This window comes from Pyrus communis, chromosome 4, assembly GCF_041283825.1.
Source record: "Pyrus communis isolate YQ-2024b chromosome 4, ASM4128382v1, whole genome shotgun sequence".
Taxonomy (NCBI): Eukaryota; Viridiplantae; Streptophyta; class Magnoliopsida; order Rosales; family Rosaceae; genus Pyrus; species Pyrus communis.
In genome coordinates, this window is record NC_142568.1 from 24,389,769 (window position 1) to 24,399,557 (window position 9,789).

The window sequence follows — 9,789 nt, forward strand, 5'->3', positions numbered from 1 at the left end:
CTTCATGAATTCAGTATACGAATTCATCAGTTTAATATATTGAACTCATGAGGTCGATATATTAGAATTACACTCAAATTTGTCAGTCTATGAGTGTGATTACTATATGAGTTCAACATATTGGATTTACTCTTAAATTTTTCGGCTTATTATGGAAAACCTTAGTTACGCACATTCTATTTTATATATAATTGTTGAATCGAATGAATCAAACAAAATTGATGTTTAAAATTAAACATAAATGGACCAAAGCTAAAAATTATGTTTAAAAATCACATCATATTTACAAAACACTAAATTATAACTGTCAGATCATATAAATTAAAAAAAATTAAAAGATAAATGAACAAGTGTGTAAAGAAGCACCACCTTCTAAAAATTAATATATAAAGCTAAGCTACAACAGAACAGAACAGATGTCAACCCCTCAAACAGCCACACTTCCACGTCGCGTCTTTTCCTTTCATGCACATTACACACCTGGAGCTCTGCCTCTTGCTATGTTTGGCTTGGCTAAGCTACGACAGCACTCTCACACTCTCTCTCTCAGTGTCAGAGACTCAAAGGACATGGAAGCTACTTACCCCAACTCAACAATCACCGACCCACCGCGGCTGCCGCCAGAGACACCAATATTTGATGAAGATGATGAATATGGCTTACCAAAACCAACAGATTGGTTCTCAAAGCTTGCGTCTTTACAAATCGACTTGATTTACAACTGCTTTACCACTCTCTCCGCTCCCATTTTCTCCCTCCTGTCCGCCGCTTCCGAGTCCTACCACCAAGCCGAGGAGGCCAAAGAAACCGTCGAATCTGTCGTCCAGCAGGTCCCCTCCACCATCACCTACGGCAGCGCCCTCCTCCTCAAGAAGATCGGATTCGGGCTTCTCGGGGCCGCTTATGTCTGCATGTTTTTGGTCATGGTTTTGCTTTTATCCGCTCTTTTCGGAATTGGGTTGGTGAATCTTTGGGTGGAGGAGCCGGTGTTCGTCAGGGAGCAGCTGCACTTCGATTACACGGAGCCTCATCCGACGGCTGTCTTTGCATTTGGTTCTGCTGATGATATTTACCGACATAAGAGTTCATATTCTAGGAAGCATGTGAGGGGAATTCCTGTTGGACACACTTTTTATGTCTCTTTGGTGCTTTTGATGCCTGAATCTGATTTCAATAGGGACATTGGTGTCTTTCAGGTATCTATTTATCCATCTCTCAGTTATTAACTTATTAGATGTGTTACATCAAAAAGTTGTCTGTCCAAGACGTTCGTCCGTGCATATGTTCGTCGAGGCTATTGTGTATTTCACCGATTTCTCCTTGAATTTGTATCTCGCTACCACAATTAAATAACATGACAGTATGAGAAATTGGTCGTTTATAATAGTTTAGGGGAAAATTGGTCGAAATAAAATTCTAGAGGGGAAATCGACATTTGAAAGTTTGGGGGGGAAAAGCCTGACTAGTGTTACATTACATGAGATTGGTCATAATTTGACTAAAATTATTGTTTGTTACTAATTAATTAACTAATTGGTGATATGGCCATCAGTTGAGTGCAGAACAATTGTCAGTGAACGGTGATGTGATTACAAGATCAAGCCAGCCCTGCATGCTGCGATTTAGAAGCCTCCCGGTTCGACTCACACGAACATTTCTGATGGGAGTTCCTCTGCTGCTAGGAATCTCTGGTGAAACCCAGAAGTTAACGGTCCAAATAATCAAGAACAAGGAAGGGCATTATCCAAGAACTCAAGCCATAAGAGTAACTTTAATTCCAAGGGCCGGAACCTCGTACATTCCACAGTTGTACGAAGCTGAAATTGTGATGAACTCCCAGCTGCCTTGGACTAAACAATTGGTGCGCAGCTGGAAGTGGACATTCTACGTCTGGACCTCTCTATACATTTATGTTATGTTCCTCGTACTTCTCATGATTTGGTGCAGGCCGCTCTTCTTTCCAATGACGACGATCAGTGCCAGTACTGCCGCAACCCCAGCAGCAGGGGACGTCGCTGAGGTCCCGAGTTATAGCAGTAAAAGAGAATCATCCTCTGCAGAGCGGAGGCAACGTGCTAGGGGATCACGAGCCATATCTAGAGATGACGAGAGCGAGGATGTTCAAGAGCTGCTAAGAAAATGGCAACGAAGCAGAAGCAAAAGAAAGGCAATCTACTTGCAACGTGGGGATTTGAATTTGCCAGAAACTGTCGGCTCATCTGGACCCTCAACAATCAGCATTACAAGAGACGATGCAAGTGTTGCTGCTCCTGAGGAAGTCGGGGACTCGGAATCGGTCTGTTTATAAGGCGATGTAAACCATGTAAAAAATTATGTACTTGTTGCCTTGTGTTAATGCACATGACTAAGTTACTGATCAAATTATTATCATTATTGATAAACCAACTAAAACATAGTTAAGAGTTCGATATCGTGTAATGTTGCTCAATACAGTAGACAGTTGGAAAATGAGGCAAAGGTACAACAGCTTAGCAACTGAAAGAAAGAAAGACATAGATTTCGTGCTGCGAATACTACTCGTCTTCGGAAGGAGAAAATCTTTCTGCAACCGTTGCAGGACAACAGTTTGCAGGAAACAAATTTTCCTTTCGAAGGGTCTTTGTTTAAGGTTTAGACAGATAATTCGGTACGAGAGATCAGAATTCCATCGGTGTCGGCATAAAGCCATTCTCCGTCACAGATTCTTGTCCCGGCAATGGTTATCGGTACCTGTTTCTCTCCAATCCCTTTCTTGTTGGCTTTCATGGGATGGGATGCAAGAGCTCTCACGCCGATGTCACAGCCTTCAATCTCGTCGACATCTCTTATACAGCCATTGACCACTATCCCTGCCCATCCGTTGTTCTGAGCTTGGACTACAGGGTTGCCTCCCAATATTGCGCACCGCTTGCTTCCACCCCCATCCACAACAAGTACTCTGCCGTTTCCTTTCTCCTCGAGAAACCCACGAACAAGAACATTGTCTTCAAATACCTTTAAGGTAACTATTTGTCCAGAGAAGACCTGTCGCCGGCCATATCTCTGGAATACTGGCTCAAGCACCCGAAGATCACCACTTCCAATCAACTGCGAGTGAGCGTCGCAAACTTCAGCAGTTGTAACCAAGGCCATTTGTTCCCAGCAGCTTCAGGACAAGACAAGGGTCGATGTGTTAGACTGACAACAGGCAACTTATAGAAGGTTTCACGGGAAACGTTATGGCAAAGCACGTAGAGGATGTCATGAGAGATTTGATGGAAGAAATGAAAATATAAGAATCCCAAACACTAAATGTTACAGAAGTATGCTTTATATGAGACATAAAGTGGTTACAATGCAAAGATTGCAATATTAGTCTTGCACACACTAAGATCAACCGAAGCATCAGTAGTAGAATCGGCGCTTGAAATGGAGTTGTGCAAATTAAAATCATGATACGGATAGTTTAAAACCCCATCAATATTTCAAGTCACACGCTGCCATAATCCAATTATCTTCGCTTCAACTATGAGTGTCAAAAAAAAAAAAACATTTTGTAGAGCTGAGGACCACTGCAGAATTCCCTTCAACATGAGAAAATTCAAAAGCTCAAAATGGTTTACTCATTTCATTTGCAACAAACAACAATGACCAGTCACAGCAAAAAAAGGAAAATATACGGAACAAATAGGACCCCCGAGATGATCACCTAACAAAGTATCAACATTTTCAAGAATTCAAATATAGGATGCATACTACTCTTTGAATAAATTACGCTAACATCGTTTTCCCCCAGCTCAGACATGGTTTTCCAAGTCCGAAAACAATTGAAACCAGCAGCATTTTGTATTGAGTCGCCATTTTCAAGAATACAGAAGGCAGAGAAGATTTGTAAATCTTACATGTTTGGATTCACTCAAATTACAGAAAACTGCACAATATATTACAAATCTCAACCTCCTAATAAAAGTTAAAACTAATTACGATTAATCATATACAAATTTTCATAAGTTCACATGCCTTCTGAACTCGGGAAAAAAAAAAAAACACCAAACCTCATCCACATAAACACACGCAAGGATTAGATCTCTATGTTGTTCGCATCATTATACATATTCAGAACTAACAAGATTAATCAGAAATCTTAACTCTATTAATCATTCATTAAATTATTAATCGCAGAAGCTGGTTTTAATCTAATTTTCATACAAATCCAAGCAAGACACCCGACCCAATGATCCAAATCAATACAGAAAAAGAAAAAGTTGATTAATTTTCATATTGGGTCGGCCTGTATGCCAGAGAAATGCAAGAAATTGGAATTTGACACCAATTTTGATCAATCGGATAACCAAATCAGACGAATCAAGACAAGAGAGGAGATGAAATCCGGCGGCTAATATGAAAAGTTGATACCTGGAACGATGGAGCAGGACACCGGAACGCAGCTGAGCAGTTCACTTGTGAGTTATGACTGTGGGTGTCTGTGTCTGCGTCTCTCTCGGAAGAGGAAGGAAAAGCAAGAAGCTTTGAGGGGGAGAGAAAATCTGATCTGTTTTAGGAAGCATTTGTACCATCATATTTATAACAGTTAAATGATTGTGAATTTCAAAATTCGTTTAGGAAATAAGTATAAATCTCAAAATTTAATTTCATCTAATGATAATAAATAGGATTAGCATTCACCACATAAAGGTTGTAAAACGCGTGCAAGATACAGTCTTTTTCATCTGTTGTTTTTTTTTCCCTTGTTTGTTTTCCTTCATTATTTATTCGAAGAGGATTTTTCTCTTCTTTTACACTAGTTGAGTTTTGTTTTAGGAATTTTAACAAAAAATTTTCGGTACTGATTACTTTAAAGAAAAATCATATTTTTATACTAAAAAGTTAATCTTAATATTATTTACTTTACCTTTTATTTATCTTTATCACTAAAACTCAAAGTTGTCAAACATTTTTCTAGAAAAACTAATGAAAAGTCCAAAAAAACTTCTGTTTTAATGAAAAACCATTTTTAAAGGTATAGTGAATAGTACCAGAAAAATGTATAAATGTGGTTTTTCGTTAAAAATAAACCGTACCAGAAGTGTTTTGTTAAATCTTCCTAATTTTTTTTCCCCTTATTTAGTGAGATTATTTGGAAAGATATATTATAGTTTTGGGGAGATGACTCCTTTGAAAGAAAGAAATAAACTTGATGAATCTACACAATAAATCCAAAAGGTAAAAACAAAAGGAAAATGCTAAAGAAAGTTTGGTGAAGTATTCAACGCAAAGAATCTGTGTTATTATTAAATTTTAATTAAATTGTGGTTGATATAACAAGTGGAGCACATCATAGGTGGCTTTTAGTTCTGAAAAGAGGATCTATGTTCACACCTGCATAGTCATATTATTAACAATTAATTATACCAGGTAAACCATTATGGTGCTGCTGACATATTAACGTGATGTATCCCATGACGAATGAGATAGAAAGATTGAAATTACATAATTGGACAACTAAATATGCATAGTTGATGAAGACAATTTCAGCCTTGCCAAAATTTGTAAGACAGTTGAAACTCAATACATGTGAAGTTTCACACAAAAGACATCCATACAATTATCGAGATATAACTTTACAAGGCTTTCATCATAAACTTTCAACAAATTTAGCCGTTCAGACAAGTGTGTGTATGAAAAGAGAAAAAAATGCTAAGGAAAAGAAAAAGAAATGCTGAGGGAACTCCATTAAAATGACACTCTATAATCTCTCCTATCTCATAGCAAAAAATAAGAAGCGAGAGAATAAAAATAGGCCGGGGTGCCACGAGAGGTGAGGACAACAAGCACCGCGAGACACCTGGGAAAGCCAAGAGAGGACGAACAACAGGCGTCGGCGGTACCACCTTCGAACCTCTCGAGGGCTTTTTATCGACGCGGGAATATACAGCGCGAGGCGTCGTTGTTTCATTTTTTTAACCGCACGGGGGAAACACCGGATAAAGACCCCTTACAGGTTGACCCGTATAATCGGGGCATGGTTTAGGGTTGAGGTACACGTGTATATCCCAGCCCAGCACCCCAAGGTGCTGTTTGCGCCCCTCCTTAGTCAATATAAAGAGCGGTGACTTTGTTGCTCCAGCCGATGTGGGATGTGAGGTCCCTTTAACACAAGGGAGTGCTCTAATGCTGGCAACTTGTGATTGAAGTCCACAACCGTGGTATCCGAACCAATTGTGCACTAACACGTGTAAAAGTTTAAATACATAATGCTGTACGATGGCATGGAATACTGGCACCGTGGCATTTTCGCAGGACTAAATAGCAAGTTCTTGCCCTGCCGAGACAAACATGCAGAAAAGAAATTTGTGAACCTGTTTCATGACGAAAGAGGCGAAAAGTTTCTTATTGATTCATCAGTTCTAAATTACAAAACCACGGCATTTAACAAACTTGTTTCAGTCAAGAAAGAACCGAACTAAATCAAGTAACAACAACAACAAAATGCCCGCTTGTGGGAACGCCTTATGAGTCCAAACTTATTGGAACGGGAAAAAACACCAAGTATAATAAAACCACAATCAAAGTTTCCCAGCAGACTCGATTTAAGTCAACCTGTGGATGGTTTTCATGTCAGCAGCTTCCTTGATGGTGTTTTTCTCAACATGGTCCCACCACTTGAACAAGAAGTTGTCCACAACGAGCCTGAACCAAGGCGACAGCTTCAGACCTTCCTCCCCGGCATCTGCCTTCCTCAACAGCTCTTTCAGCTGCTCCTGGTTTACGTACTTGATATCAGCTACCTCATCAGGGTTCGGATGCACATTAACATCTCGTACAGTGAAGAGAAGGTAATCAACTGCAAACAAAACATAATACACACACAGGGTAAATATCAAAAAGCTGAAACAAGACAATTTGTTCAATCATCACGACCAGTCTAACAAATGCATCTTGGACAGTGAAGAGACGGTAATCAACTGCAAATACGTAATAGTAAACAATGTACAGTAACTCGAGTTGGAATATTACGTTCATGTTCTCCCCACTTGCCATCAGAAGGTGCCTTGTACAGCATGCGACCCAACGGGATAAACTGATCAACTGGCACATCTTCAGCAGGAATACCGAGTTCATCCAAAAGCTTCCTTTGAGCAGCGTTTCTTACCCCTGGAAACAAAATGGAGATAAAAAACTGATAGACTAAGTCACAATAGGACAAGTAAAATTGACTCTGAAGGGTAAGATAAACAGAGAAATATACCAAGAGAGTTCTCATCAATAAGCTCGGATTCACGGTACAGCGGATGGCTGCAACAGGTGTTTGTCCACACAAGTGGAAATGTTACCTTGGTTGCAGAACGTTGCTGTGCACAGAAAGACAATGAGTATGTCAAACACTATAATTAACAATTGTTATAAAGAAATTATCCACAAATATCAAACGAACAATCAATGCCATCAATAGCAAAACACAGTCATCCGCTCTTCATATTCTATTATTATTACTCAAGATCCTCGGGATACACCCTTCTACCATGGAACATCTTGGGAAATACCACTCTCAACTGAACGCTGCCACCACTGTGACTTTCAATTAGCATGATCCAAGAAAAATACCTGAAGAAGCAACTCATGCTTTGAGTTAAACAAAAAGACACTGAAAGCTCTGTGAAGCAAATTTTCAGATTCGATCTTTTCCATCAAGTGACCTGCAGTTCACAGAATAAATTAAAACTTGAGAAACCAACAGTTGTACAAGAAAGAACACAAGAGTTGTATCAACATGTATAGAGCAGGCATTATTACCAAGTACATTCAAGCTCCAAGGAAATATGATCCTTTACTATGGGTTTTCTTTGCAATAAATTTAAATAGGAGACAAAAAATTCTTCCCTCGGAACTTCTATCTTACTCAAATCAAATTACTAGATGTCCTAGAACGGTTTATCAAGTACCACATCATAAGCCATGGCATGAAGGCATAAAACTTCAAGTCCTAAACTATCGAAACAGAATATTAATTTCTAAAAATAACAAATTTATGACGCTGAAATCTCGCAATGAGAAGGTTAATGCAAGCAAAATTACTTACAATTGTACTTGGTGTCGTGACCTACAACACGATCATTCTCATCCACCAGAATACATCTGCAGAAATTTGAATAAAATAGATTGTCAGCTCCAGGGAGTGACAAACACCTGAATATACATTGGAGTGAATATCAAAGGTTAAAATCGTAAAGGACAAGGACAAGGGGCAGCACCAATTGAACGGATGGAAGAGACAACCGATGCTCAGTGGGGGGAGTTGCCCCTTCTTTCTCTAGTGATAATTTTCGCATAATAAAGACCGGTTGTGCACATTACATTACGCCCTAAACGTTATTTCCAAAATATGAAAATCCGCCGTGGGTAGTTATGACTGGTAGTACTAAAGCCAATCTAGAATGGAATTCAAAATTGAGTGTTGTGGAATTACTTAGCATGTTGAGCTAATAATATTCCTATTCCATCCCAACCTCCCTAGCTAAATTCCAATCCGTTGCGGAATGAACAAGTATCACAGCTGATTGGTATTCTCATATTCAAATGTTTTCGGCAAGACGCAGAAACTAAAGGGGAAAGCAATAAATGGTTGTTTCAGTTCTTACTTCCTAACCAATTCGGGATTTCAGATCAGATGTAGCCTCCTTTAAATCGAACAAAAACTCGAGCTCTAAGTATCATTGGCTCAGATGAGAGCTCAGCCTGTGCATACATTTGTGTCTTTCTAATTATATTTTCCTCTCCACTATGTTGTGCTCTGTTTGGTCAACTAGAAACTGGAGTGTTCACAAAGAAAATTAACTCACGATCACAGCTTACCTTTGACAAATTATTCGTTACTCATCTGTTCCAAATTCTGAGCAACCAAACAGACCACAACATAACAATCAACAGAAAATAAATTTGAAATAAATAGCTAGAATTTAGGAAACAGAATAGAAAAAGCCTATGAATTTCATTTTATTTACTGTTCCGGTGTTTCCCGAGCAGAAAAATAAAAAGACCAAATGACAAACAGATCAACCTAACCGCTCAAAAATAAAAGAAAACGCAGGGACAAAGTGGGGAGGGAGGTACTTACTCGTCTTCGAACATGAGGCGGCGCTGGACGGCGTCCATGCCGGCGTCGGGAGCGTCGGCCATGGTGGAGATGTGAAAAGAGAGGGATAGCCTGGCGGAGAGGGAGGGGAATGTGGAGGGCTTGGAGAAGGAAGAGATTCGAGTCGCAGCGGATGGGAAGAGAGGAAGAGGAGATTTGGGGAAGAAGGAGATTGTGTGGAGAAGGCGAGTAGTGGTGAGACTCATCGGAATGGAACAGAACAGCGAATATATAGAACAAGTCAGTCTCCGTCGTAAATCTCAATAGGAAACTGACTCCTATTAAATATTTTTGTCCTATTTAAAATTTTTTAAAATCTTAATTGAATATATCCCTTTAGAACTTACGGTTCTTATGCAATATTTTTGTCTTATACATTCGAATCTTATTTAGTTCTGATAAAAGTTCACTATTCGTCATATGAAATTTCTTGTCGTAAATTTGAAATATCTATATTTTGAAAAAAAATTGAGCAGCAAATATGATAAAAATCGCACAAATAAAATGATATTCTGAATATAGTATTTAGTTTAATTCCTTCCTATCACCTTTTGTTTTTTCTTTTTCTGGTAAATAGCTCTCCATTTATTTTGTGTGATCATGGATTCATGGCTCATGATTTAAGGTTTTACTTCTTAAGATTTTATGTGTTTCATATTTTTTTAAGGAAAATCTTA

General features: G+C 38.9%; 3 protein-coding genes across 3 annotated transcripts; 1 reads left to right on the forward strand and 2 right to left on the reverse strand.

The window, feature by feature from the left end:
• Window positions 1-519: 519 nt before the first annotated feature.
• Window positions 520-2,382, forward strand: LOC137722230 (Putative adipose-regulatory protein (Seipin)). The gene is made up of 2 exons (XM_068461187.2): window positions 520-1,196; window positions 1,553-2,382. Exons 1-2 carry the CDS (start codon window positions 570-572, stop codon window positions 2,306-2,308), a joined length of 1,383 nt encoding a protein of 460 aa, XP_068317288.2. The 5' UTR covers window positions 520-569; the 3' UTR covers window positions 2,309-2,382.
• On the reverse strand, window positions 2,371-4,538 carry LOC137723130 (putative 4-hydroxy-4-methyl-2-oxoglutarate aldolase 2). The gene is made up of 2 exons (XM_068462299.2): window positions 4,396-4,538; window positions 2,371-3,145 (listed from the first exon to the last, which is right to left on the reverse strand). Exon 2 carries the CDS (start codon window positions 3,130-3,132, stop codon window positions 2,632-2,634), a length of 501 nt encoding a protein of 166 aa, XP_068318400.1. The 5' UTR covers window positions 3,133-3,145; window positions 4,396-4,538; the 3' UTR covers window positions 2,371-2,631.
• A 1,803-nt stretch (window positions 4,539-6,341) lies between these two features.
• Window positions 6,342-9,532, reverse strand: IPP1 (isopentenyl diphosphate isomerase 1). The gene is made up of 6 exons (XM_068461529.2): window positions 9,095-9,532; window positions 8,060-8,115; window positions 7,585-7,676; window positions 7,229-7,331; window positions 6,997-7,134; window positions 6,342-6,823 (listed from the first exon to the last, which is right to left on the reverse strand). The coding sequence occupies exons 1-6, from the start codon at window positions 9,316-9,318 to the stop codon at window positions 6,570-6,572; spliced, it is 867 nt and encodes a 288-aa protein (XP_068317630.2). The 5' UTR covers window positions 9,319-9,532; the 3' UTR covers window positions 6,342-6,569.
• Between the last annotated feature and the right edge of the window lie 257 nt (window positions 9,533-9,789).

Excerpts from the sequence above, each read along its gene's own strand:
- IPP1 (XM_068461529.2), bottom strand. The coding sequence starts at position 9,318 with ATGAGTCTCACCACTACTCGCCTTCTCCACACAATCTCCTTCTTCCCC. Across the intron at positions 7,332-7,584 it reads AGCATGAGTTGCTTCTTCAG|CAACGTTCTGCAACCAAGGT; the intron begins GTATTTTTCTTG and ends TTCTGTGCACAG. Across the intron at positions 7,135-7,228 it reads TATTGATGAGAACTCTCTTG|GGGTAAGAAACGCTGCTCAA; the intron begins GTATATTTCTCT and ends TTTTGTTTCCAG.
- LOC137723130 (XM_068462299.2), bottom strand. The coding sequence starts at position 3,132 with ATGGCCTTGGTTACAACTGCTGAAGTTTGCGACGCTCACTCGCAGTTG.
- LOC137722230 (XM_068461187.2), top strand. The coding sequence starts at position 570 with ATGGAAGCTACTTACCCCAACTCAACAATCACCGACCCACCGCGGCTG. Across the intron at positions 1,197-1,552 it reads GGGACATTGGTGTCTTTCAG|TTGAGTGCAGAACAATTGTC; the intron begins GTATCTATTTAT and ends TATGGCCATCAG.